The following is a 27,310-nucleotide window of genomic DNA, read 5'->3' on the forward strand; positions in this document are numbered from 1 at the left end:
ATGAGAATAGTTATGAAAACAAACGAGACAAACTTAATGGCCACTCAAAGCTCTTGATGACCAAAATGGGGACAAAATCCACAATAAAGCAATAATTTTTTTTTATTATTATTATTAAAAAAGGAACATTTTATAGAGTACAGAAACAGAATTTTTGTCAACACGAGCAGCCAAAAGGTCCAATTGGACTGTACATAAAATTACAAGCATGGCAACAGTTAACATTCACTCTTTGAATCCAACTTAGAAAACGGTTGAATCCTATCATCTTAATTACTTCCCACGACGTTGTATTTGAAAAGTCAGTAAAAAGCAAATGAGGCAGGCTTATGATTACTTAAGCCTGGAAGCTCAAAACCTCAGCAATTCACTAAACCAATCAATCAAATAATGTGGCAAAAGAATGCTTCAAGATGATTGTGAACAAGACATGAAACAGTTGATAGGAACCATTTCTCTTCTTTCAACCTTAAGCTCTGCTTCAGGTTGTTGTTGAAACCTTTGATCACTTTTGTCCCGCAAGTGAGATGCTGGTGTCTGACCTCTTTATGCGCTCATCTTCAGGAAAAGAGCAATTCAACAGACAGAAAAGTGACCAGCATTCATGTCAAGCAGTTGCGTTCCTCTGATTTTCAAGGACAAATCCTTCTTTCAGGGCTATTTGTGCTTCATTCTTCCTTCCCAGTGCAGAAAGAGCAGCAGCTTGTAAATAGGAAGCAATATGCCAGACAGGTGATATTACTTGAGCTTGCACTGCATCATTAAGGGCTTCCTCTGGCATATCACTCATGAGATAACATAGACCTCGGCGTGCAAAAACTGTTGGAGAAAGGATGGTTCCAACATTGATGAACTGCAATTAAATGAACAAACTGTCAACAAAATGCTGAAGATGCTCTGATCATGATGCAGAATTGCAGACGCTTTGTCGGTCCTACTGCACACAATCTGTTAACAAATTTAGGATCCAACTTTTTTTATGGACCCAGAAGCACACAGAGGAGCCCCAACATTATGATTCTATCCAAAAAGTTAGTTTTGATTTTTTTTTTTTGGCACAATCATCTTTTTTCTTCAAAGATACAAAACATGAGCGGTGCTGGCATTTTCTTTTTAAATTTTGAACATGGGCAAATTTGTACTGAAAGGATACGGAAAAAATTTAGGTCTGCAAGAAACAAGACTGCCATGTAGATATTCACTCAGAAAAGTAAGCTACTCAAAGTTGCAGTTTATCATTCGACCTGGGTGTAGCATTCAATGGCAGCCCTGAGATCTTTGTGCCGGAAAGCAGCATCACCCTTCTTTTTTGAGTTCAATGTTTCCTGCACCTGGTTGGTCCACATTTGGAATGAGAGCTGCATCAGAAAGATAATACAGTAATAATCAGCAGACCCAATATGCACATCTTTCATTTTTGTCCATAAACGATTGACAGAGAAAGCATGAGGGGATAAATTCAACAAACCACAAATTCACAAGGACAACGGCTCAATTTGTATTTTGTTACTAGTAAAGCAAATACTTGCCCTTGGAAAAAATATCATGAGGAGAGTTATAACCGCTGATTCTGTGCAGTTTAATAATGTGACAATTCAATACCGAGTTTCCCACCAACTCTTGTAATATTTCTACACCCCCAAATTCACAATAAATTATCAGAGCATGTATTAGCAAAAAATGACAAAGATATAACTTCAAGCCAGAATTGTTTATTTGAAATTTTGATGCAGCAATGGCAGAAACTGACAGAATTTGCAAAATACTTTTTTTGATAGGTAACATGATCCCAGAATAAAGAGTTCTTTTCCTAATCATGGAAACAAGTATTAAAATCCCAAATGATTCATGTAGATCATTCAGGAATTTGCAATATACTAACATGATCCCAGAATAAAGAGTTATTTTCCTAATCATGGAAACAAGTATTAAAATCCCAAATGATTCATGTAGATCATTCAGGAATCCGTTGTACAGTACACAAGAAACAAACCTCAGTTGTAGCACCCTCATCATCCTTGTATCCAATCTTTTCCAAGATTTCATGTATGGCAGTCAAATCCATTCTTAGGCAAGCTTCACCAAGTGGTGATAGAGGTAAAGGTTCGGTACCATGTGGTATACCCATCAACACATGCGTTGGGACCTACAGAACAATTTCCAAAAGTTTGTCTGAGCTCATAAAGTTGTACCTTTTCAACATGCCACAAATAACTAAAAGAACAAATTCACAAAGAGAGAGAGAGAGAGGGTAGCTCTCTTGCCATGTGATCATCTAGAACACCCCCCTCCCCCCCTCCCCTCCAAAAAATAAAAAATAAAATAAAATAAAGAATATTTAGCATAGACTCCACAAGCAGGTGGTCACGCATTCACTGATGTCCCTAACTGCAGTCTCATCAGAAATCTTTTCATCCAAATGGCTGCATTTTCTTCTCTTTTTTTTTTTTTTTTTTAAGTTCTAAAGCGTGCAAGTACCAAATTATTTTTACGTGGTATGGTATTTGACAGAATGGATTTAGAAGTGTTAGCTCCAGAAAGAATAAGAATAATACGTGCAACTTCCTCAACACAAAAGGCAAACAACCTCAGTGTCCTTCTGAAGAGGAATCAAAGCAGTGACTAAAGCCGTTGGATTTGGACGCTCTCGGGGCTCATACTGTAAGCATCTTGAAGCTAACCGTACCAATTCAGTCCCCTCATCGTTTGAGAATTGGCCTTCCAAACAAGAATCAGTAAGCATTTGAACATTCCTGTCCCGTATTAGGTCAAGTGCCTGAGCAGTTATGCAACATTAGTTGTGCAAAAACATAAAATTTATACCCACGTGCTCAAATGGAAAAGAGAGAAACAAAATGAAAGCAGGAGTTTATAGGAATGGAACTCTTACATCTTCAACCTTCTTAAAAATCAACAAGCAACTTATAAGAAAAACAACATTCCATGAACTACCATGCTCTTTCATTTCAGTTAAAAAGTGTATTCAATTACTAGGGATAGAAAGAACAAAAAAAGAAGTAGGCGAAGGAGAGAGGAAGGAACAAAGGTGAGCGGACATCAGGATTCAAAAGATTAATGAGAGACAAGAAGATGAAGTAAATTAAATTCAGAGTAACCCACCACGAAAAATGGCAAGCTTCATGGGAATTTACTAAATTACAAAGTGAAGGGCATACTGGTGCAATTAATACGGAAAGGAATGCACAGTGCTTTAAAGATAGGGAGCGAACAATGGCGGAGCTTCAGGATTTTTTTCTCCACACTTTACTCCTATGGTTTTCAGCCATTGTCCTTAATGGAAACAATGTGCATGATTTTTTATCTTTAATTTAGCACTTTTAGAATGTATTTAGGCGTTTTCTTCTGTAATGGGCTATGCCTATTTATCATTCATATCAATGAAACAAACTTCTTACTTATCAAAAAAAAAAAAAAAAATACTGTCAAGTGATTAAGTACCCAACCCAAATCAAATACAAACCAAAAACAGGTGAATTACTCAACATATGCAGCCGATACTGCTTGGAATCTTGCTCAGGGTCTACAAATAATATGCATTTCTGCCAGGGTAACCAAAAAGTGTATATCTCTATAATGCTACCAATTTCTTTCTATTTGAGTTATCTTTTCATATGCGTCCACATACATTATTATTCAAGCTATACAGCACACAGCTCTCTCAAGTACCCTGCAGCTGTCGTTACACTACATCTTAAGGGGGCAAGCCAAAAAGAAAAATATGGACCAGCTCCCTCTCTGTGAGGTACAATAAATGAAATGGAAGTGTGAGTTAAAAAAGATACAAGAAAAAAGATATCAGAAGGCACTGAGTAGTATCTGTATCAAAATGTAGATGAAGACTTACATGACTTGGAGGTATATGTTTTCCACTAAGAAGATCAAGCAAAAGAGTGCCAAAGCTATAGATTACACTTTCAGGTGTAACTCTTCCTACAGAAAAATATGAGGTGTATGAATTATTATTATTATTATTTAAGACAACTTTAGAGTGGACAAGGTTCATGACATCAATAAGTATATAAAGATAAAGAAACCCAACAATTTATTTATTTTTACAAGATAACAAACTTGTGTATAAATAACAACCATTTCATTTCATATGGTACGAAGCCACCAAGTGCCTTCACCTTTGACCATAGGGCAGTGGTATAAGTATGTGGGGATAAATGGCTCTCTGCCTCTACCTCCCTCTCCCTCCCTCCCTCCCTCCCTCCCTCTCTAAGTTTATGTGCATGTGTAAGTTATAACTCAAATGGCTAGTATAAGACTCCATCAAATTGGTAATTCAGGTTCATAACCAAATCATACTTGACCTATAGGCCAAATAATGAATAAAAAGGATCATCATGTTTACATATGTCTTTTGTGAGAGGGTAAGTACCGGTCCGCAAATATTCTGGAGGAGTAAATGCCAGGTTTGTACTGTAACTTTTCCCATCTCTACTGTTTTTCATCAAACCAAAACATGAAAGTCTGGGGTTGCCATCCTGAGAAATAACACCAATAATGAAAATGATAAATTTCAAATCCCTACCTAAAAAATAAAAATAAATGGACTGTGACTTATAAGATAAACAGATACTGACATCGTCAAACACAATTCTATAAGCGTTCAGATCATGATAAAGAGCACGTCCTTTGCTTGTACAGTATTCTAGAGCTTGCGCAAGATGCAAAGCCACCCTTAATCGCATTGCCCATTTCATAGGTTGTGTTTCCCTGAATCATGTAATCAAATTTCAACAGTAAGTTCCAAAGAATTCACCTGCCCCAATGATTGAACTGAAAATGCAAGCAAATGAAAAAAAATAGCATGCAGCCTAGAAACATAATCAGCTTCAATTACTTAGTTGGAAAAAGATCATAGAAACATAATAAAATTTTACCACAAAGCCCCAAAAGAAATAAAATGGAGAGACAGCTTTATAATTTCTTGAATTGAAACTGGACTTCAGAAGTACTAGTCCAGGAAAGTCACTCTACCTCTCTCTTGAGCTCCTTCATACAAACTTACTTATGATTATTGCTGTAACATGTGGTTTTGTCATGACTAGTAATAGGACAGCATTGAAATGTGAAGAAGAAAAGGGCATTAGGGAGCACATGAAAATGCATTTCTCACAATCAAATCAATCTGTCAAAGGAAAATACCACAATCTCTCCTTGACCGCCTGCCGTCCGCTCCCCAAAGAAGGAAAAAAGGCAAAAGGCCCATTCAATATCAACCACCCACTTACCGATAAAAAAAATATATATATATATATATATCAACCACTCACCTTGAGCCCATGGTTCTTTAACAAAGTCACACAAACCTACTATAGAGAGTAGAAAATATACATACTCAAGTGTTGACAAATAGACAAAAGAGGTTATGCACCTTCATCTGTACAAGTAGTTGCAAAATAGAATGAAAAATTTATTTTAAATGTTTAAATTCTTATTGATAGTGGGTTTGGTTATTACTGGATCATAAAGGATTACATATAGAGGAGAGCTCATGCAACAACACCGAAGAAAAGTTTATTACTTACAATGAAATAAGTGCTTTGCTAATGTATCATTGGGCATATACTCTGCAACAAGTAACCTCTCATCACCTTCACAGCAACAACCAAGTAAATTTGCCAGTCTATGGTTCCGGAGCTGACCAACAGTCCTTGCTTCATCCTAAAGTAGTAAAACTCAAAGTTAAAGAGCTTACTATTGCAACAAAAGAAGAGTAATGCACTGGCTCCGAATTATACATCAAACTAAAGATAAGTATACTGAAGATAATGAATAGAATGCTCGCAACAAACAAAATACCATAGACAGGGCGAACTAGAGTTTTAACTGGACTAGTTAAGCCATTGGGCCATGGGATTATCACTTCATTAGGTATTTCAAACTGCTAAAAGAATTGAAATCAGGGTTTCACACTCAGACGACTTTGAATTTCCAGATTATGAGTTTCGTATAATTACAATCATACGAGACTAGCATCAGAAATGCAAAATTACTTTTTTTTTTTTCAAGAAGTAATTGAATATTTATATAAAAAAATGTAAAGGACATAGCCCAAGGACACAAGATGTATACAAGATAAACAAGTCATGTAAATCTGTTAAAATCTAAGGGGAAATAACGTATGCCCCAAACTGAAATATTCTTCTTAGATAAGTATGCCCCAAACCAAAATAGTAAAGGTAGAGCATAATATGCAGTCCCTTCTTAATTTTTCTGTTCTTTTTAGAGAAACAGTCCTATTAGAATTATTTTCTCAATAATAGCAGTTTTTTTGAGGGAGTGAGGAGGGTGGCTGAGCAGTTACAAACAATTTGATGTATCATATTACTATATACAACATTATCAAGAACCTGGTCAAGATCATCTCTGGGCAACCTCTTGTGAATTGTGAGTAAATACAATCGCCAAAAAGGAACACGGCCAAGTTTTCTGAACTGTACGCGAATTGGGACAATAGGTTTTCCCGCAAACAAGAATGATAATGCGTGGCTTTCAACAGGTAGTAAACTTACCAAAAATTGCCGGGCATCAGGCCAAGCTGATCTATTAAATCGTTTGATAGCAACCCGCATTTGATTCTCAAGCTTCCCTTTGTAGACCACATTTGGAGCCTTTTCCCCATGTTCAGAAACTATATTCTCCACCGCAAACCCAGATGTAGCGTTTCTAAGCTGATCAATCGTGTATTCATGAAATGCGGGCAAACGACCAACTTCACTATTCTCCTCATTTTCTGACAGCAAACAAAAAAATCACACACTGCTATTGCACCGTTACAAAAAAGAAAAGTATATGTGTATTTTAACAAGCACTTACCAACGTCGTGGGTTTCAGCAACTGGTCCGTTTTGTTCCGTAGCCCAACAACACGCCGAGAGCTTGGAACAGCCACAACCCATCCCAATTCCAGAAATTAACTGCAAACACCAATTAATTCTTGAGGCCTCGATTCTTATCCAAAACCGTAATCCTTAATGCCTCAAAGACTATATCCAGCTTGACACACAAGCTCAAACTTGAGATTTCAAGAAACCCACTCCAAAGTCTGACTCGAGATTCATTTTAAAGCTCTCAAAAGCTTCAAATAGAAACCAAATACCAATACTAACAATGAGCTCAATATACAACAAGAACAACAATAATTTCAAAACAAAGATTCGAGAGCACCCAAGTCATAAACAAGCAGTACAAGATTGAATATTCAACATTATAGCTGAAGAAAGAATACCCTTACTGCGATTGAAGTTGAAGTCAACTTAGTTTGACCTTAGCTTCACAGGATTCCCAATCGCCAGCTGTAAACTCAGACCAACTCCAGCTCCGTGAAGCTCCAAAAGCTCCCTTGTTGTTCACATCCAGCACACCGACCCAGTACTTAAAAACAAAAACACTAAAACCAAGCGTGCGTCCTAGAGCCAATCAAAGAGGTACCTTTTAATCAAATCAAGGATCACAAAAAGCGGAAAAAGTACCATACCGAATAGTATCGAATCCCCACCAAAAGAAAAATCAAGATTGCAGCTTTGAGAACCCGAGAAAACCACCAAGCGATTCGTCGTCCTCGATTGGGTCAAAAGGAATGGAAAGCAAGCCCGGATTTTTCATTTTTTTCTTGCTCTTTCCGCGTTTTAGCAAATATACATAAACAAACTGGTTTCGGGAAGTGGGAGTTTTATCTGAGTCGGAGATCTTGGGGTCTATTTTTGGTGAATCAGAAATTTGAGAGCTTTGAGATTCGGATTGGAGATGTACATATCACTGAATATAAAAATATAATAATTCTGTGAGTATGCGTTTGATGCGTGCGTGTGTCTGTCTCTGTCTCTGTCTGTGTCTGAGCCTAGTGCTTAGTTTTCGGTTTTCCTATTTCCACCGACATGATCCCTCCCTTTTTAATTTTTTCACGCCTAAAGCCCCCCCCGTTATCAATTACAAGAATAACAAATTGTCAAAAAATACATAAATATTTAATTTTTTTAAAAAATAAAATAAATAAATGACTCAATTATTTTTTATCCGTTGACGGACTCATTGATTATATACATAAATACCACTAAGAAAAAAATACACAATTAATTATTTTATATTTTTTCAAAGTCAAATAAAATTTAAATAAATTCAATAACTAAAATACTTAAAATATCATTTTTATCGTTACAAATACGCTTCATATCTTCTCAATTTAATGTGAACCAACTTGAAAGTCAAAAATACATCGAAAGTCATAGAAAATGTACATCAGTAGTGGACAAAAAAAAAAAAAAAAAAAAAAAAAAAAAACAAAGTTGTCGTTACATCGTTTACACATTGATGTTAAGTCGATTACAATAGTCGTAGGACTTGCAATGCGATAGCATTCAATTCGATGCTATTAACGTGAGAAAAAAGGCAAGTTTTCAAACCACACAAAATTTGTCTCGTAGATGAATTGAGGTAAAAATTAAAAATTAAATAAAATATTTTTTATAATTATTTTTATTTTAAGATTTATAAATATTAAATTATTTATTTTATTTTATGTAAAAATTTTAAAAAATTATAATGATTAGATGAGATGAGAATGATTGTAAAAAACATTTTCATTTTCTTATATTTTATCGTTCTAAATAATATGTATACTTGACTTGTCTACATATTTAACAAATCTTCCAAATTTAAGATGAGATTTAACAAACACATTTTAAATCCAAAGTATAACTGTCATTCAACATTCGTAGTGCTTAAAAACTTAAATCATATGACAAATTATATTTACATTAAATTATCATCATTTTGTAATAGGAAAATGCTGCTCTTCCTGCTAGGGGCTTTTGCTAATATTTTTTATTTTTTAATTATATTTTATTTAATAATTAAGAAAATATTTTTTAATAGTGTAAATCTTTTTTTAAAAAAATATTTAAAAGTGTTCAAAAAATACATATAAAAAAAAAATCTAAAATATATTAGCAAGAGTCCCGGGAGCTACCACCGGTGGCTCTTGTAATATGGTACATGGACTTTAACTTCTAACACTTTTCGCCATTTTGAAATTTAAAATATAAAATAAACACGCTTTGTGTACTTTTTCAGAATATACAACCCTTGGAATATGTATGTAAAATTTTATGAATAGTAATGAAAACATTTTGTGAGTAGTTTTTAATGGGATTTTATAAAAGTGATGGAATCTTTCAAAATAATGAATATGTTTGGAGGAAAATGATTTTAAACAAGTTTTTTATATTGGATGTAATAAATAATTTTAAATTAGTTTTTTAAATAAATAATTGCCCAGTTGAATTTAAGATATGATTTTATCGAAAAAAAGAGTTTAAGAAAGAATAATTCTGTTTGAAGGCATTTGCACGACACACCACCTATATGGTATCATTTGATTTGGAATATATATGTTAAAAATCGAATCTTATAAATTAAATCATGTTATGTGATGGTGTGTGGTATAACTCGTTTGGATGTTAAGATGAGATAAGAAACATATGAATAATAATGAAATAATTTATAAATAGTAATGAAATTATTTGAATTAATATATTTTATGAAATTTTAAGAAATGAGAGAGAAAAAGTTGAATAAAATATTATAAAGTTAAAATATCATTAGAATATAATTTTTATTTTGAGATTTGAAAAAAGTTGAATTATTTTTTGTATTTAGTTTAAAAGTTTGGAAAAGTTATAATGATTAGATAATTAGGACTTTAAAAAAAAAGGGAAACTAATGAACTAGTTTGGTACTAATTCCTATTTAGCAAAATCGGTTCAAATCTGATTCAGTTACAGTTTTGATTTTAGAACACCGTTTCTGTTTAGTATCGGTACATAAATATATATTTTTTAATTTTTTATATTATATATAAAATATTTTTATATAATTTTTTATATTATATTATAGATATTATATGCTAAATTACTAATTAACATAACATCAAATTTTAAAATCTTATTATTCATGTCTAATAATCTAATAACATAAAATTAATATAACATTTGATACATATAAATTTTAATTTTATAACATGAAATTAATATAAAATAAAGGTTTAATTTTAAACATGAACATTACTATTAAGTTATTAATATAAACCTACTTTTAATATTATATTTAATATAGAACAATTATACTTATCATCCTCACACACTATACACTTCATTTATTTCAATTTTTTTTCATTATTCTTATAATAAGTATGTAATATATGAATGATAAGTAGAACAAATCAATTAGTTTAACAAGAATAAAATTAAATAAAAAATAATTTTAAAATATGTAAAGTATGTGATATGAGATGATGAGTAGCATCCCTCATATATATATATATATAAAATACATATCAAAGATAAATACATTTTATAACATGCTAAATTAGAATATATATTCTTTTTTATAAATAAATTTCCACACGTTTGGTTATATATATACTTATATAAAAAGTGTATCGTCTAACTTATATAGACAATAGTGAAATTCAATACCATATAACGGGCCAGCAGCAGCATCCAAGTCCAAAACTTCAAAACGGCGTCGTTTGGTGAAACGGTTCCAACATGCTGCCACAATCTAATTAAAACGGCGTCGTTTTTAAGAAGTAACGACGCCGTTGGTATGTGTGGTTGGACTTAGGTTACCCGTCCTCCCCCCGCGACCTCACTTCCCCAGTTCCCCAGTTCCTCTCTCACTCTGACACTCACGCAGCCGCTCTCTCACTCTGTGCGGCCGTCACAGACTCACAGGCTACAGCCCGTCGCCTTCGGCCACCATTAGTTTCTGATTTCTGTCAATGGGTTCGAAGATCCATGAGCGACTTATTCTTTCCGACAGCGAGAACATTGCCATGTAAAGCCTCACGAATAATACGATGTCGGAGCCGTTTTGCCTCTCAACAGCACAACGTCTGTGATCGGCGAGGAGGAGCGGAGCGCCACTTCTTTTCTTATCATAGTAACCGTAAATCTCTCTCTCCCTCCCTCTCTCTCTCTCTCTCTCTCTCTCTCTCTCTCTCTCTCTCTCTCACACACACACACTTTTGGTTCTCCAAAAAGTGTTTGTAAAAAGGCGGCAGAGCAGGAGCAATAAAAAGCATTTGGTGGATGTAGTGTTCGTGAAAATGCTGCAATGAAACTTACATATAGAGAACGAAGTGGCTCAGCTTGCTCTGTGTCAGAAACCTCAACGTGGTGCATGTACCATTTGAGTTATGATTTCATAACCTCGTGTACTTGGTGAAGAAAATAATAATTGTTTCATTCTGGAAATAAAATATCATTGGCCACGTAATATTTTCGGTCTTGTTAATCAGCGTAAAACGGTTTTTGTTTAATGGTCTGATACTCCGCCTGATCGGATGAGGTACGTGAAACCGTTGAACTTGTTCCGTGATCTGGTCAAGTCGAACGTGGAAACACGGGGTCGTTTGCTTGGTTTAGATGTGGGTGAAAAGTATGTCGGGCTAGCTGTTTCAGACCCTCATAATAAAACTGCCTCACCTCTAAGGTATGATATTTCTTTTGCTCGCTGACAAGACCTTGAAACTGTGCTATTTCTTTTGCTTGCTGACAAGACCATGAAACTGTGCTATTTCTTTTGCTTGCTGACAAGACCATGAAACTGTGCTTGAAAGAATCATTGGTAATTTTTCACAGTGTGGTCTGGTTTATTTTCTATGTACCTGGGGTTAGTAAATTTCGAAGCTGCTACTTGTGTTGACTTCTGTATAATTTTTGCATGCCCATTAAAATTTGAAGCTTTTTGAATTTTAAAGTTCCAATTTTCGTTACTGTTCCTTGGCACATTGGAGCTACCTGATATTAAATTTCCCATCCCTCTTCAGGTCTCCTCCGTTTTCATTGTTTTTTTAGATTTCTAGTTGAATATTTAGTTAAACCCCTAGGGGTTGCCTCAAGTGGTAAAGGCCTTGGGCTTGGAGGTATGCTCCCCCAAGTCTAAGGTTCAAATTCCCTTAGGTGCAAACAATTTCTCAGGGCCGCTGGGCTGGGAGATTTTTCCCTTGATTTATCTGAAGTGCACTTGTGGGAAATTCCTTGCCGAAAGCCTGTGTACCCTTGAGATTAGTTGGGATGCTGTTCCCAAACACCCATGCGGATTAAAAAAATATTTAATTACATTTTCTTCCTTGTTATAAATGTCCTTTATCTTTGGTGCTGCAGTGTCTTGGTAAGGAAACAACCAAAGATTGATCTAATGATCAGTGACTTTCAGAGTCTGGTGAGTGATGTCTTTTATTTCCTTTCATTTTTGTTTTTAAGTTGGACTTATGCCAGTATTATCAACTTGGAGGAAGAGTTTAAATCGAAACAATTTTCTAAGTTATATTAAATAATAGTGTATATAATCAAAAGGACTATGATTATTTAACTACTGTGGAATAACAAGTTGAATCTTCTTGTTATGATATCATAAGTAGTATTTTCTCTTGAACCTTTCTCTTACTGCTTGAAGCTCCCTATCTAGGTACAGTGAGTATTTATGTTGTGTGATGTTGAACTTTGAGCTGTCTTCAGTCCAGTGTCAGAATGATAACAGCTTCTTCTGTTCATACACAGATCTCTGAACTTTCTCTGGTGGGGTTTATTGTCGGCGATACTTCCAACAAAATACACGGCTATGGCAATGTGGGTTTTCATCTTGAGTCGTAAAAAGGGATTCTTGTTCTTTTCCTGATTGCATTTTATTTTTCCACTTTGTTCAGACTGTGCAAGTGAAGCTTTTCATCGATGATCTCTGCAAAACGGGGAAACTTGAATGCTTAAAGTATACTTATTGGGACGAGAATTTTTCATCAAAGGTAGGTTCATATATCTATATTGGTTATTAGAGGAAGTTTTTTTTTTTTTTAGTAAGTATTTATATTCCTGATATGAGCATTGCTGTCTATATAGAGCACATGCTTTTAATCAATCTATTGATAGCACCTAGATGGTACCTTGCGTCAATCCACTGGCATGATTATTACATGAGGGTTCTAATTTTCCTTGCTGAACTGTTGGAAGCGTCGTGATACCTGGACAATACCCTCAGAGTTTGAAGAAGGATAAGTCAAAGAGTGTGATTTTAGATAGGAGCAGAAAAGAAGTCGTGCCTGATCCTGATTAGTTGATGGGGGATCCATAGCTGACCAAAATGTGATTTTAGGTGGATAGAGTTGAGTATTATTTGACTGGCTATTGAAAACCCAGTCTTTGCCTAGTATATGGTAATTAAACTGCCAACCAAAATTGGAAAATTATTATGACATATTCTGGATCTCACTTTTAGCTTAATGTCAAATAGTGCCTATTTGGGTTCCCGTAGGAGTCTTAAAAAGTGCTTAAATAGCCTTAAAAACTCTTTAATGAAAAAAATTAGATTGTTTGGGTGTTACATATTAAAGTGCTTTTAATCTCAAATAAGCTAAAAAGTATGTTTGAGGAAAAACATTATTTTTGTGTTTTTCCTCAAACGTGCTTTTCCGGATAATGCAGAACGTAATTCGAATTTTAAAAAGACTGTCAATGGACGAAAATACTCATACAATTTTAAGATAATTACAACTTTCAAACTTTCAAGGATATTGTCATAATCTTTGAAAATTCAAATAATCGTTATTTCTACCTCATAAATCACTTTTTAAATTTGTTTCTAAACAAACGTAACATGTTTGAAAATACTTTAAACATATGGTTACCAAACAGTAAATAACTTTTTTATAATAGAATTTATTACTTAAGTTATAAGCTTTAAGCCCTAAAGCTATAAGCTATAATTCCTTCCGCAATCCCAAACATGCAGTTAATTAAAGTTCATTTTACCGTTTTCAGAGCGTGGACTTTCTGTTAAAGCCTCTGGATTTGCATCCAGTTATCGCAAAGACAACAATTGACAAGTTTGCTGCTGCTGGAATACTCCAGGTAATGATCATTATTCTCAAATGCTTCATAAAAATCAATTGGTTCAGTATGTTTTACATATTTGACACACAAGTCATCGATGTAAAACACACAGGCTCCCTTCAATTCCTATATAAAGCACAATGGACTCATCTATAAGCTGTATTAATAGTCATTATAAATTACATATACATTCAATATTTGCCCTGGTAGGGTAGAGACTTACATATTAACAGTCATTGTAACTTGTAATCCGGCTGAGAGAGAACTTTATCATGATGAAAGTTTTTCATATCTTGCTTTTAGAACTTTCATCATTCAGGATTTTTATGATATTCTGAAATTAAATAGACAACGTCCGAGGGTATTTATGCAAGTTTTAAAAAAATAATTTTAAGTTAATTTAAGAAGATCAGTCGTTTATTTAAAATGTAGTGATGGCATCTACTTATATGTTGGCGTTTTTGGTTATGCAGGGGTACCTAGATTATTTTAACAGGAAGATGAAGTTGGAAGCGGCAGAGTAAGATGTTTCCAAATGGATATGATTGTATTGTTATTTTCATGGACAAATGTACATGAATACTGCATGTACTCATAACAAACTGCTAACTTATCGAACATCTAGTGTAGTGAAGATGGATACAAAACCGCGTGGATCATTCAAATCTTTCCACCCTTCGAGTTCTTCGCATATTTTGCTATTGAATTATACCATTTCATGTGCAGGTATGGGCATATATATTTATATATATATATATATATATATATATATTATAAGCTTCTCCCCAAACGTATGCCAATGTAGTTCTACTAGCACCAATATTTTTTTTTTCAAAAATTAAAATAAAATATGAAAACAGTGAGAAATAATTAAATCGTATAACACTTTAAAATTATAATTATAAAAATATATTAAAAATACCAAGCTGAAAAAAAAAAAAAAAAAAAAGTAGGGGAGGGGAGGAGACTATCTGTGGCATGCGCAGTTTAGAATCGGGCTGCCAATACGGGATGTCGCTGCGAGGACCACCCTTAGATTCGTCATCTATTTCTAATTCAAGTAACAAAAACCAAGAACTTCTTCGTAAAGAATAAGAAAATTTCTACCATGAATAATTCTACTTACTATTTTTACACCATACATTACATATATTTTTTTTTATCTTCTTCTTCTTCTTTTTTTTTTCTCTCTCTCTCTTAATAAATATGTGATGTAGGGATGATGTGTAGAATAATTCAATTAGTTTAATTGATATAAAATAAATAAAAATTTTAAAAAATTAAAACATGTTTGGTGTGTGGCGGTGGATGATATGTAACAAAGCTCCTTAATAAATATGAAAAATTCTACTTATCATCCTTACATGTTCACACATGTTTATTGGATAATGTACTTTTCAAACATAAACTATCGATCTTTATTTTTTATTTTTTCATTTTTTATCCTAAACTATCAAAGCTTATTTGACATCTAAAACCTATGTTTCAATTTAAAATTGAAACTCTTGATAATTTCGTATGCAAAGTAAAAATCAAATAATAATTTATAGGTAAAAGATGTGATCTCTCAAATTACATGTAAAAAAAAAAAAAAAATTATTCGATACCAGGAGACTTGACTAATTAAATTGAGTGATGCTTGTAAATCGACGCAATAGCCATGGGCTATGATCTGTGTGTATATACTCCAACCAACTATTGGGTGATCTTCGGATAATAAAATGAGATGAGGTGAGATGAAAGTTAAAAGTTAAATAAAATATTATTAAAATATTAATTTTTAATATTATTATTATTTTAAAATTTTAAAAAATTATAATATTGAGAAGAGATAAAATAATTCTTTTATATATATATATATATATATATATACAAATGGAGCCTAATATGCTTGTAGACCCACGCAAACAACAATAAATATTATAAAAAATATATCATTTGGCCATCTTTTTCTACTTTTAGCCTTAGAATCTCCAGCTACTAGTAATAGAAACGATTTCATAATCATGACGCAAAGATAACTACTAATTATTGAAATCCACCGCGGTGAAAAATTATAGAGCTACCGAGAGTTAGGTCCCACGTTGCCCCGATTTTTTTTTGGATTTTTTTTCTTATTTACTTATGCTTTAAATTAGATGAGATAAAATCTTTTATTAAAATTTAAATAAAATATTATTATAATATAATTTTTTAATATAATTTTTATTTTAAAATTTTAAAAATTTAAATTATTTATTATATTTTATGTAGGAGTTTGAGAAAGTTATAATAATTATATGAGATGAGATAGTTTGATTTTGTGTAACAAACTAGCATGTGATGAAAGAAGTATTTTTTAATAATATTATAATTTTTTTTTTTTAAATATTTGAGGCTATAAAAAAAAATCATTTGAACTTTTCGAGATCGATCCTTGGACTACACCCTCGCGGTGGGTGAGCACTAATCTTCCATGATACCCATATAATAAAATAAAATAAAATAAAACCATTTGATGATCATCACCAGCTACAAATAGCAATTTTCTTATAAATCACTTGTGAAAGAAATTATAACCATTTCATAATCATGCATGGCATGCAGAAACCCATATTTCGGAGATAGCCAACTGTAACTATTCCTATATTTGTAGGTGCCGGTTCTAAATCTTCGGCATCCTTTATTCCAGCAATGACAAAACCATCTTTCATCTGGCTGCCATGCTCAAATGCTGCTAACTAAATCTGTACAAAGAACTTGAGGCCCTGATCAACACTATCGTTTATGTCCAAATACACTAGCTCCTCAGCTGCTACGTTAAAACCACCCAAACAAACATAATCTTAAGCATTACTGGCCACTACACTCTGCTCATGCCAATAAATATATCTCCCTTCACTCCAATTATTTGCAATATTCACCTCTGATTTAGTGGATATTGATGCACATGATAACCATGGCTAATTTGCGAGGAAACGAGACTGCCATTCTCTGCAGGCGCTTTGCATTGCTTCTAGTCATTGTCATGTTCTTCGCTCCTACTGCTAGTGTTGCTAAGAAAACGAAGATCGATAGCTTGGAAATGAACGTGATTGATCGGTGCTGGAGATGGAACCCGGATTGGAGAAGGAACAGGCCGCAACTTGCGACATGCTCAGTGGGTTATGCAGGGAAGATGACTAATAATATTGGAAAGGGCCTCACACGATACGTGGTAACTGATCCGAGCGACAACCCGCTAAAGCCCAAGCCGGGGACCCTAAGATATGGAGTAACCATGCTCAGAGGGAAAAAATGGATCACATTCCGAAGGAACATGCGCATCCAACTTGAAAAACCACTTCTCATTGGTAGTTTCACAGCCATTGATGGTCGAGGTGTTGAAGTTCACATTGCGGGTAAAGCATGCTTGATGATCTATAAGGTACGTACGTAGGAAGTTTATCGACCCCTTTATTTCAGGATTTAGTCTAATAGTTCATTACATTTTAGCTTTTTTTAGCTGAGGTGTGTGCTAGATCACTTTGCGGGCTAAATTTTTCCTTGATATAGAATTAATATATAATGAAATGAGCTGAAATTTAGAGTGATCGGGATTCGAATTCAAAACTCTTTATTAATATGATGTTAAAGTATTATTGAATACGGATAGATATAAGTAAAGCTATCAAAAGAGAAAGAGCTGCTATCATATTATTAGTATTATGATCTTTTAACGTTGATCATCATCAATCAGGCAAGCAACATAATCATTCATGGCCTTCGGATCCACCATTGCCGGTCCCAAGCACCAAGCTCAGTGATGGGTCCAGACTCAAAGATATTGCCAATAGGTCCGATGGATGGAGATGCAATCAGATTGGTTACAGCATCAAAGGTGTGGCTAGACCATAATACACTGTATGCGTGCGAGGACGGTCTCCTGGATGTGACACGAGGTTCCACAGATATAACAATCTCCAATAACTGGTTCAGAGACCAGGACAAGGTCATCCTTCTTGGGCACGATGACGGGTTCTTGCGGGACAAGAACATGAAGGTTACTCTTATCTACAACCATTTTGGACCTAATTGCAACCAAAGGATGCCAAGGTACCTAGCTACGCATGCATATTATTTTAATTTACTCGATCTAAAATACAAATTATTTATCAATATTCTCATATTATATATTTTGGAAGCGACGGACGTAAAAATTACCAGTTTGCTAGCGCGCAGCTTATTTACAAGATAAAACTATTTTGCATGCATGCAGGATCCGCCATGGATATGCACATGTGGTGAACAACTTTTACCAGGGATGGATGCAGTACGCCATTGGGGGAAGCACGAATCCGAGCGTCAAGAGTCAAGCCAACCTTTTTATTGCACCAAAAGCTGGGAACAAGGAGGTAATTTCAATGCATCCTAAGTAATAAGAATGAATATATATATATATATATATATATATAAATAGAAATTATGTATATATTGGAACATAGTTTTATAATCATTAAGGAATATATATAATAAATATTATACCATATAGTTATTATATATAGTATAATAAATATGTATTAATCATTAAGGAACATGATGATGTTGTCTATCAACATAAAAACAAAGTAAGAAATCATACAAGAGTGATAGAAGATTATTAATGTTAGATACATAGATGAGTCTTAGAATGTATAAATGCTACGTATTTTTTTTTAAAAATAATAGGGTTTACTGTTAAAAAATAATTTTTTTATGTGAATCTTAAATTTATAAAAACTATCTATATAAGACATGAATGGTACCCAACGGTTTAGAAGTTAAAATTAAGAATTTCTTGTATGAAATTCTCACAAATATACTGGTGAATTATTATCTTATAAATCCAACAGTTATTTGTTTATTGTTGTTGTGGGATATGGAATGGAATGAATCGATCACTCCGCGCGTCACTGATCGCGTACACATGATTAATGAAGTGATCATTGATTACTCCGTCCACGTTATATGTAAAGCTAGCCAGCACTCATGCATGCATGCAACGGAAATTAATTAATTAAATGCATGTTGAAACAGGTGACGTGGAGAAAGAGCTGCGGGCAGGGGAAAAAAGCAGGATCCTGCAAATTCTACTCAGTGGGGGATGCTTTTGAAAATGGAGCTTCTTTCGATCACTCCAGTGGTGGCGGGGCTGCCCCGCGCTATAACCGAGAACAAGCTTTCCAAGTTGCAGATTCTAGATCTGTGAGGTCTTTGACAAAATCATCCGGTGCTTTGCGATGTACCCGACGCTCTAGATGCTGACTCGATATATTATATATAAATGTATAATATGAGAAATACTTTGATCTACACAAAAATATTAGACAATAAAGTCTGCATATTAATATGCCTTAACGTGGTACGTTAAATTATAAGTCGGTTTGGATTGAGAGATCAACTTATCTCATTTTATTACTATTCACAAATTTCAACTTATAAATCTTATTACTATTCACAAACCATATCGATTTATCTTATCTTATCTCTGAATCTAAACGTTTTTTATTTTTATTTTTTTATTTTATAAAATAAATTTGATAGATCACATTAAACGATATCAATGCACAACTTTCTTGTATAATATTTCAAACTATATAATTTGTATGATTTGACATTATTTATATTCAATATTGTTGGCTTGGCATGCCTATGTTTTTTTTTTTTTCCCTGTAATATTTGTTGAATGCAAATTGAAACTCAACAATAATATATAGTACTTAAACTTTATGTAAAATGATGTGTCTAAATGAGATAATATATATTTCAATATCTTTTGATCTAAATAGTGACAAAAAAATTATAGGGTTGATCATATATTTTGGAAGTTTTACATAAGACCTCATAATAGTGCCACTTTATGACATGGATAAGACCAAGAGAATTAAGATTTGTTTGGTAATACAACTATTCTAAAATATTTTTCAATATTTTATGTCCAAATATTCAAATATTACAAAATATTTTTAATTTCAAATATTTAACTTTTTTATGTAATTATTATATAATCATTACAACTTTCTCCGACTCTCAATATTACTTTTTCAAAATTTAAATAAAAATTATATTCAAACAATTTATTTATTTTATAATATTTTTATTTAGTTTTTTTTCTATCATTTTTTAAAATTTAATAAAATATTTTAACTCAAATTATTTTATTATTATTTAAAAATATATTAAAATATTCTAAATATCCGAACCAAAATGCTAGAGAGCACTGGAGATGCAAAATTAGAGAGAAAAAAAGGTCTTGTTGAACAAAATCGCAGATTCGCACTATTTAAACCCGTCCACTTCTTTTTAGCAATAGCCCAGTATGAGTTTAGTTGATGTTTGGATAGTGAGATGAAATAAAATAATTTTAAATAAGATAAATAAAATATTATTTTTTTAATATTATTATTATTTTAAAATTTAAAAAATTAATTTTTTTTTATTATATTTTGTATATAAATTAGAAAAAATTATAATAATAAAATGATATGAATTGAAAATGTTTATGCATCCAAACATGGCCTAAATATACATCCAATTATAGATCACCACGTGTCAATTTAACTTTTTCTTCAAGAAAATTAAGTAAATATTAAAAAAAGAAAGATATATTTTTATAATAAACTTATTTTTATATCTTAAGAAAACTAGAAAAAAACCTTAACTCAGTACTTACGACTTGTAAAAAGAAAATGACAAGGTTAATACCCTCTCACTGTTTATTTTCTACTTATTTTGTATTTAATTTTTTTATTTTATTTAATAGTTATTAATAAAATTATATATTTTTTTAATAATTAAGAATGTTAAAAAAATACTTACAAAAATAATAAAAAAATTTCAAATACATGTAAATAATAAATGAATAATAATAAGATACTAACCTACCACTACCTTTGTAAAAAAGTTAAAATGCATATATTGATTTTACAATTAATTTTGTTATTATATATATATATATATCATTATAAAGGGCCCCAACTTGACCTACCGTACTGCCGAGTAATGTAGAGGCGTCAATGCAATTAGCTTGGGCTCTGGTCTTTACTATAAGACCTGTTTGGATGGTACGAAAAGATAAGATAAATTTAAATAAAAATTAAAAGTTAAATAAAATATTATTATAATATAATTTTTAATATTATTATTATTTTAAGATTTGAAAAAATTAAATTATTTATTATATTTTGTATGATAATTTGAGAAAATTATAATGATGAGATGAAATAAGATAAAATCGTTTGATCTGTATCCAAACAGCCTAAATTTCATAGAGTAATGATAAACTAATAATATAGACTTGGTTAACTTGGTTTGTTATGTGATTTAGCTTATATTTTTAAGATATCTTCATGTATCATTATTATGTGCAGTGATATACTTATAATTATTTTACAACATATTTTATAATTAATCAATGCAATCCCGTCGCTTCAGTAAAATAATTTTAACTTTATATACTTATCCTCAATTTGAAATAAATTTATAAATTTAGCATTTTGGTATCTTTAAGACCCTCTCAATACCATAATTTGATTTTAAAAAATGTTTTAGCTACATAGAAATTTTATAAAAATATATTTATAAACTGACATGATTTGATGTGGTACGTCAAATTGTAAAATTATTTTTATTATAAGATAAATATAACATATTATATTTATTAATTTATTTTTATAAATTCTTTTTATTATGAGCTATTTGATTTTCACTAAAATTCTAACGTACTAAAAAGAGAGAAACAAACAAGTACCATCAATGGAGTGCCAAAGACTTCGAGAGAGAGGAGAAGAGGAAAGAGGCTCACTGTCCTTTAAGTAATAGCAACCTGATAAGGACATCTAGTACTTTCATTAGGGCAGCACACTGTCCCCGAATACCAAAGTCATTCGGACTCTTTCCATTCTTATGGTCAGAGATACTGGACCCTACCCTTCTCCTCAAGACTTGAATACAATAAAGAAAGCAAAAGCTCTTTACTCTTTACTTCTTCACACTACACCGTTCACACACACACACACACCCATGACAGACCCCTTTAATTCAAAAGCTAATATTTCAAATCATTTTTTTCCTCCCCAAGCTCCCCTCCTTGTCTTTTTCTCTATTCTTTTCCACCTGCATTTGCCTGTCAAAACCCTAGGTTTCATTTGAAAACAGGGTTGTCATTATTGCCGTTGTGTTTAGTCATGATCCAGGACCTGCCAGCTTCTTGGACACAAGTGTCTGTAGCTCTGTGAGCTTCTGATTTTTCTACATTTCTTATGAATAAGTCCTGTTTTAGGTTTCTAAGGTGCAACTCCTTCAGCTTTCAACATCACTTTCTCTCTGTTTGTTGTGGGTAAAGGTCGAAAATTTTGTTGGGTTCTTGGATTTTCCCCATTCCAAGAAAAACCCTTGTAAAACCCTCTGCTTTGAGATCTCTATTTATGCTCAATTTTTTGTTGTAATTTAGGAATCTCTGGTTTAGTTAAAGGTTTGTGGTTCGAGGGGTTTAAAGTTGCAATCTTTAGGCACCAAAAATAAATTGTCTGGGTAACAAATCAATCAGTAAATGCATGGATGGGAGAGAAGCAATGGCCTTGTCTGGTGGCTCAGCTTCATATTACATACATAGAGGTGGAGTCGGTGGTTCTGTGTCTGGGACACAGTCCGGGTTGTTACAAACACCACCTGGCTTGAGAACCGTGTCGAACCCGGGTATTCAGGCTCAGTCCAATGTCCGGAGCAGCTTGATTAGACCAACATTTTCAGTGGAGCCGCCGCATGCAAATTTCACTCATGGTGGCATTAGCATAGGAGTCCCTACTGGAGTTCCATCCGGTGAGCCTGTAAAGAAGAAAAGAGGGAGGCCCAGGAAATACGGTCCTGATGGTTCAGTCTCTTTGCGGCTGTCTTCTATGTCTGGTACTCCTAATGCTACACCAGGTTCGAACATGCTGACCCCGAAGCGGGCTAGGGGGCGGCCACCTGGGAGCGGGAGGAAGCAGCAACTAGCTACTCTTGGTAATTTTTCCGTGTTAAATTGGATTGATATTCATTTTATTATGATATGTTTATTTATATACACCTTCTACAAATAAGCATTGCCTCCCAGTTATATAGGCTTATGGACCTATTTGATTTTTCGGTGTCCCCTTCAAAAAAGATGTGGAAAAAAATTGGGTTTTAATACGAAATAATTGTGGCACTTAACATGGTTTTCAAGAAATCCCATGGTATCTTTGTTATTACGGGCATCTTTGAATTTTTTTTATTAGCACATGCTGGTTTTGTTTATTTCTGAAATTATCAATATGAATTGGAAATCGCGAGCAACGTCCTTGATTTCCACATTAACAAATAACACCTAATTAAAAAGAAAATTTCCTAAACATGCCTAGAAGTTATGAGATTAAGGTAACTATTGCTGAAAGAAGAGGCCCTGGCAGTGGCTTCTAGCTCCCTTTCTTGGGAGTCATTATATAACTGAAAATGACTTGTAATAGAAATTTTTTTTACAGGCTTTTGGCATGTACATTAAGGTCTGTGGATTCTTTTTCAATACGTTTTGCTTGTTTGCTAGGTGAATGGATGAACAGTTCAGCTGGACTGGCTTTTGCTCCACATGTTATCACCATTGGTGTTGGGGAGGTAGGTTATGTCCCTTACAATTTCTTAGCCATATAAAATATGAACACGCAATGGGTTCTCCAATTTCTTTTCTGAGGACCTTAAGACGTTTGAGTCCTTTATGTCCACAAGTGTCTGTTTTATTGTCTTGGTTGCTGAGATATATTCCATTTCAACAGACTTTCCTGTACACACTTGCCTCAGCCCAATATGACCAATACTTATCCCAGTAAATTGGCTCCACAAGCCCTGAATGATTCCAGGGATGAAAACAGAAATTGCTTTACAAGCCCTGAAATGGTTTCCTTCTACAACTTGGTAGAGCATTGAAGTTCATGTTCATATTGCTTTTGTATGGATGGTAATAGATTCCAAAGGTCTTCTTGTACATAGATGATAATTGGAAATGGAGGTGATATTATGGTGAATAAAGTATGATCCTTTTCGTGTTTCGACATAAAAGCTGCATAGATTTGTTCGAAATAGATTCAGAATAGGTGAGGTAGTCACACAAGTTTATTGACGGAAATGTAGATTTATCATTAGGATGCCTTAAAAAATAGACAAGTAAGATATATACGCATATGTACATATCGATCTGCTGCAAACGCACATTTACATGTGTTTCAAGTCCTTACTGATAAAAAAAAGTGTTTCAGTCCTGTTTAATGTTCCTTTATTAAACATGTATCTTAGACTCTTAAGTAAAGGCCTATATGGTGATTCTATTGTTTGGTAGCACCTCACAGTTATTGCTCAGAGGCATGTTAAATCTAATCTTTAACTATTAGGGTAATTGTCTTATCTTTTTCTTTGCAGGACGGTTTGTTTTTATAAGTATTCTTTTTGATTGGCAAGTATTTTTTTCGATTATAAGTAATTTTTTTTTTTGCAGGACATTGTCGCAAACATATTGTCATTTTCACAACAGAGGCCAAGGGCTGTGTGCATCTTGTCAGGCAGTGGTACTGTTTCTTCAGTAACACTACGGCAACCTGCATCTACTGGTGTCAGTGTCACATATGAGGTTGAAGGATTCAACTATAGTCTATCTTTCCCTCTCTCAATACACACACACATTCACAGAATTAAGTATTCCATCATGATGTCTTCCCTTCTCAGTCAGACTTTGTTGATATCTTGAGAATTTTAGTTCAGAGATTGAGGTATAAAGGTTTGGAATGTTCTTTTCGTGTTCAAGGCCATTTCATGCAGAGCCAAATAAGACCTCAAATATTCAGTATAACTTGATTTGTCTACTACTTCCAATTGCACACTGTTTCCTGCTCTCGTAATTTCTTTTTGTTGATATATAGAATAGTGCTTTTCAAAGTGAATACATTTAGTATATAAATGCTGTAGAATAGGACATTTATGCTTGATTATTACCGATGAAAGAGAAATGAGAGCAGCAGTGTATTCATTATCTACTTACCACAACAGCTTTGGGGTCCAGTCAGAACTAGTCATTATAGGCTAAGATTGGGGATTATGACTTCGGGCTGTGCATATGCAATGAGCTATATTGTAGTTTTCAGATAGCAGTGGTTTAGCTTTCAATGGATGAACTTCGTGGTTAAATGAAATAGAGAAGGCCTCAAGCAAGGGGCAGGTAGGTGATAGAAGCAGAATGGTGGGTTCTGAAATACGGAGCTCATGCTAAAGTGGTATGGCTGGTACTAGGAATATGCTGGTAGGTTCGAGTTCAATAATGTCTCCCTCTAGCAGTATTTTGTTATTGGTATGGAGAAATTGGGTGTTTGGACATTATGGCTTGTTCCACAAGTCACAGAAATGGTTGTAAGGAGATCCTAGTTCACGATGATGTATAAGATCTCTTATGATTGCTGCTTTTGATGAGCATAGTGAAACTCAGAAACAGAGGTAGTGACATGTCTACAATGGCAGTGGTCATGGTGAATTATGCAGCTTGTGTTGGACTTGGATTAATTTAGTGAATAGAGAGATAAAAAAAGGCCTTAATAGGCGCAGCTTTGAGATTGAAGTGATTGACATTGGATGTTGAAACTCAGAGCATGTCAACTTCAAAACAAGAACATGGAATTAGACATACTGGTGAACTGATTGGTGCCATTTATGAAAAGGAGACGAAGCTAGCATGCTAAGGTTGGATTAGCATTCACCTCAAGCTCAACGTAGGACTATGTGAGGCCTGCACCAACCAATGATGTCTTCAACTATTAAATCTGAGCATAGTGGATGGCCATTTTCAAAGCAGGGTTATGGTTATGTAATATTGTGCCAACCATTTTCACGGACTTGGGTACTTTTATGCAACATTATCCATAGAGACAACTTCGAGCTATTTGAAACCCCCCCCCCCCCTCCCCCCGGCGCCAACACACACCATGTACTTGTTGTATTCCTCTATTCTGCTACTTTTCATAGGTTTTGCAGCTTTTGGGTTTTTTTTACCTATTTTATTATCAGGCTTATGTCTCTTGCCGTCATTTTTCTATATATAATTTTTTGAATGCTTGAGGAAAATTGTTTTGTTTTTCGCTTTCATAGGGCCGTTTCCAGATACTGTGCTTGTCTGGTTCTTACTTGGTTGCAGAAGATGGCGGCCCTCGCAATCGGACAGGTGGTATAAGTGTTTCCCTTTCAAGTCCTGATGGTCACGTTATTGGGGGCAGCATTGCAATGCTTATTGCTGCAAGCCCAGTTCAGGTATTTTTCTGGATTTCCCAGACTATATCTTTCTTGTCCTGCTAGTGATGTCATTTTACGTGCATGCTTGTGGACTTGTTTAAGGATGAAATTTTTGTGTGGCGCAAAATATGAGTATTCCATGCATAGGCAGGTCTTTTGTTAGAGAGAGAGAGAGAGAGAGAGAGAGAGAGAGAGAGAGAGGGCATTTAATATGCTTGTTTGGTGGGGACTGGATTGTGTGGTTTAACGTTGGTAAGTCTGGTGTTTATCTGTGAATCTGTATGCATGTGGGTTGGTGGAACATTTACAAGTGGCTGGTGGGTGGGTGGGACTTCATTTGTCTTGGGAGCCTAATACATGCTAAATATGTTGCAGGTGGTAGTGTGCAGTTTTGTATATGGAAGTTCTAAGACCAAGACCAAACAAGTGGCTGGTGCCAAAGCTAATAAGGTTTCTGAAGCTCAGCGCAGCGACAAGTTAGCTACACAAACCAGTGCTTCACCCACACAAAATTACAGTCCCTCTATGACAGGCATTTGGCCTGTTTCACGGCCGCTGGAAATGCGAAACCAGCATACTGGTATTGACTTGACACGTGGATGAACATTCGTTGCAACAGACACATCGCAAATTTGTATATATGTGTTGTTGTACATGAACTGAATCCAAGGGAATTGTAACTTGTTTGCTGGACCGTAGGATGACAGGTCTGTTCTAACTTGTTCTGTAACAAAGCCATAATTTCAAGATTCTCAGGAAACAATCTTACTGATAAGTTGATGATATTTGGAGAATTGGGTGTTAGATTTTTGCGTGGGGGACTCCTAGGGATGTCCACGCTCATAGAATTAAATGCGATTTATACAAAAAACCTGATGCATGTTTGACTTGGCAGATGGTAGGAAAATGGATTCTTTTAAGTAAAAAAAAAATGAAGAAAAACATTTTGACGCCTTTTTTCCCCTCAAACAAAGCATCTGCTAAGTTAGCATATGCAATTTCGATCAAGTGGTGCACTTAGTTTGTACCCTACCAGTGTTCCATTCTAGGAGGATTGTTCAATTATTCAACTTGATTTCACTCCTGAAATAATGCAAACTTTGTTAAATAATT

The 27,310-nt window shown here is 33.9% G+C and overlaps 4 protein-coding genes across 8 annotated transcripts; 3 read left to right on the plus strand and 1 right to left on the minus strand.

Moving 5' to 3' along the window:
- Positions 1-84: 84 nt before the first annotated feature.
- Positions 85-7,864, minus strand: LOC121268784 (serine/threonine-protein kinase BSK7-like). Of its 4 annotated transcripts, none has more exons than XM_041173046.1 (12): positions 7,528-7,864; positions 7,264-7,438; positions 6,847-6,946; positions 6,543-6,763; positions 5,556-5,691; positions 4,608-4,741; positions 4,403-4,508; positions 3,866-3,951; positions 2,588-2,776; positions 1,994-2,146; positions 1,245-1,331; positions 85-853 (listed from the first exon to the last, which is right to left on the minus strand). In XM_041173046.1, the coding sequence occupies exons 3-12, from the start codon at positions 6,926-6,928 to the stop codon at positions 608-610; spliced, it is 1,440 nt and encodes a 479-aa protein (XP_041028980.1). In that variant the 5' UTR covers positions 6,929-6,946; positions 7,264-7,438; positions 7,528-7,864; the 3' UTR covers positions 85-607. The 4 variants fall into 4 exon arrangements, with proteins under 4 accessions (XP_041028980.1, XP_041028978.1, XP_041028976.1 ...); XM_041173044.1 differs by having other exon boundaries at positions 1,245-1,358; positions 7,258-7,438; positions 7,528-7,863; XM_041173042.1 differs by having other exon boundaries at positions 1,245-1,358; positions 7,528-7,862.
- A 2,791-nt stretch (positions 7,865-10,655) lies between these two features.
- On the plus strand, positions 10,656-14,577 carry LOC121268786 (putative pre-16S rRNA nuclease). 2 transcript variants are annotated; one of them, XM_041173049.1, is made up of 7 exons: positions 10,683-10,976; positions 11,329-11,522; positions 12,197-12,254; positions 12,593-12,661; positions 12,739-12,834; positions 13,847-13,936; positions 14,392-14,577. In XM_041173049.1, the coding sequence occupies exons 2-7, from the start codon at positions 11,374-11,376 to the stop codon at positions 14,440-14,442; spliced, it is 513 nt and encodes a 170-aa protein (XP_041028983.1). In that variant the 5' UTR covers positions 10,683-10,976; positions 11,329-11,373; the 3' UTR covers positions 14,443-14,577. The 2 variants fall into 2 exon arrangements, with proteins under 2 accessions (XP_041028982.1, XP_041028983.1); XM_041173048.1 differs by having other exon boundaries at positions 10,656-11,522.
- Positions 12,440-19,180, plus strand: LOC121268787 (probable pectate lyase 4). Its single transcript, XM_041173050.1, has 5 exons — positions 12,440-12,461; positions 16,897-17,324; positions 17,637-17,992; positions 18,156-18,291; positions 18,953-19,180. Exons 2-5 carry the CDS (start codon positions 16,926-16,928, stop codon positions 19,178-19,180), a joined length of 1,119 nt encoding a protein of 372 aa, XP_041028984.1. The 5' UTR covers positions 12,440-12,461; positions 16,897-16,925.
- Positions 19,181-21,810: 2,630 nt separating this feature from the next.
- LOC121235291 (AT-hook motif nuclear-localized protein 5-like) lies at positions 21,811-26,982 on the plus strand. Its single transcript, XM_041131624.1, has 5 exons — positions 21,811-22,918; positions 23,478-23,545; positions 24,420-24,551; positions 26,057-26,215; positions 26,573-26,982. Exons 1-5 carry the CDS (start codon positions 22,471-22,473, stop codon positions 26,798-26,800), a joined length of 1,035 nt encoding a protein of 344 aa, XP_040987558.1. The 5' UTR covers positions 21,811-22,470; the 3' UTR covers positions 26,801-26,982.
- Positions 26,983-27,310: the final 328 nt, after the last annotated feature.

This window comes from Juglans microcarpa x Juglans regia, chromosome 6D (genome assembly GCF_004785595.1).
Source record: "Juglans microcarpa x Juglans regia isolate MS1-56 chromosome 6D, Jm3101_v1.0, whole genome shotgun sequence".
In the NCBI taxonomy this organism is placed as follows: Eukaryota; Viridiplantae; Streptophyta; class Magnoliopsida; order Fagales; family Juglandaceae; genus Juglans; species Juglans microcarpa x Juglans regia.

What these genes read in the sequence shown, in the direction of transcription:
- LOC121268784 (XM_041173044.1), bottom strand. Translation starts at nt 6,928, where the DNA reads ATGGGTTGTGGCTGTTCCAAGCTCTCGGCGTGTTGTTGGGCTACGGAA. An exon ending in CTGATGCCCGGCAATTTTTG is followed by an intron (nt 5,692 to 6,542) that starts GTAAGTTTACTA and finishes TTACTACTTTAG; the next exon opens with GATGAAGCAAGGACTGTTGG. An exon ending in CCATTGAATGCTACACCCAG is followed by an intron (nt 854 to 1,244) that starts GTCGAATGATAA and finishes ATTTAATTGCAG; the next exon opens with TTCATCAATGTTGGAACCAT.
- LOC121268786 (XM_041173048.1), top strand. Translation starts at nt 11,374, where the DNA reads ATGAGGTACGTGAAACCGTTGAACTTGTTCCGTGATCTGGTCAAGTCG. An exon ending in TCAGTGACTTTCAGAGTCTG is followed by an intron (nt 12,255 to 12,592) that starts GTGAGTGATGTC and finishes GTTCATACACAG; the next exon opens with ATCTCTGAACTTTCTCTGGT. An exon ending in CTGCTGCTGGAATACTCCAG is followed by an intron (nt 13,937 to 14,391) that starts GTAATGATCATT and finishes TTGGTTATGCAG; the next exon opens with GGGTACCTAGATTATTTTAA.
- LOC121268787 (XM_041173050.1), top strand. Translation starts at nt 16,926, where the DNA reads ATGTTCTTCGCTCCTACTGCTAGTGTTGCTAAGAAAACGAAGATCGAT. An exon ending in CATGCTTGATGATCTATAAG is followed by an intron (nt 17,325 to 17,636) that starts GTACGTACGTAG and finishes ATCATCAATCAG; the next exon opens with GCAAGCAACATAATCATTCA. An exon ending in TGCAACCAAAGGATGCCAAG is followed by an intron (nt 17,993 to 18,155) that starts GTACCTAGCTAC and finishes GCATGCATGCAG; the next exon opens with GATCCGCCATGGATATGCAC.
- LOC121235291 (XM_041131624.1), top strand. Translation starts at nt 22,471, where the DNA reads ATGGATGGGAGAGAAGCAATGGCCTTGTCTGGTGGCTCAGCTTCATAT. An exon ending in GCAGCAACTAGCTACTCTTG is followed by an intron (nt 22,919 to 23,477) that starts GTAATTTTTCCG and finishes CTTGTTTGCTAG; the next exon opens with GTGAATGGATGAACAGTTCA. An exon ending in TCACCATTGGTGTTGGGGAG is followed by an intron (nt 23,546 to 24,419) that starts GTAGGTTATGTC and finishes TTTTTTTTGCAG; the next exon opens with GACATTGTCGCAAACATATT.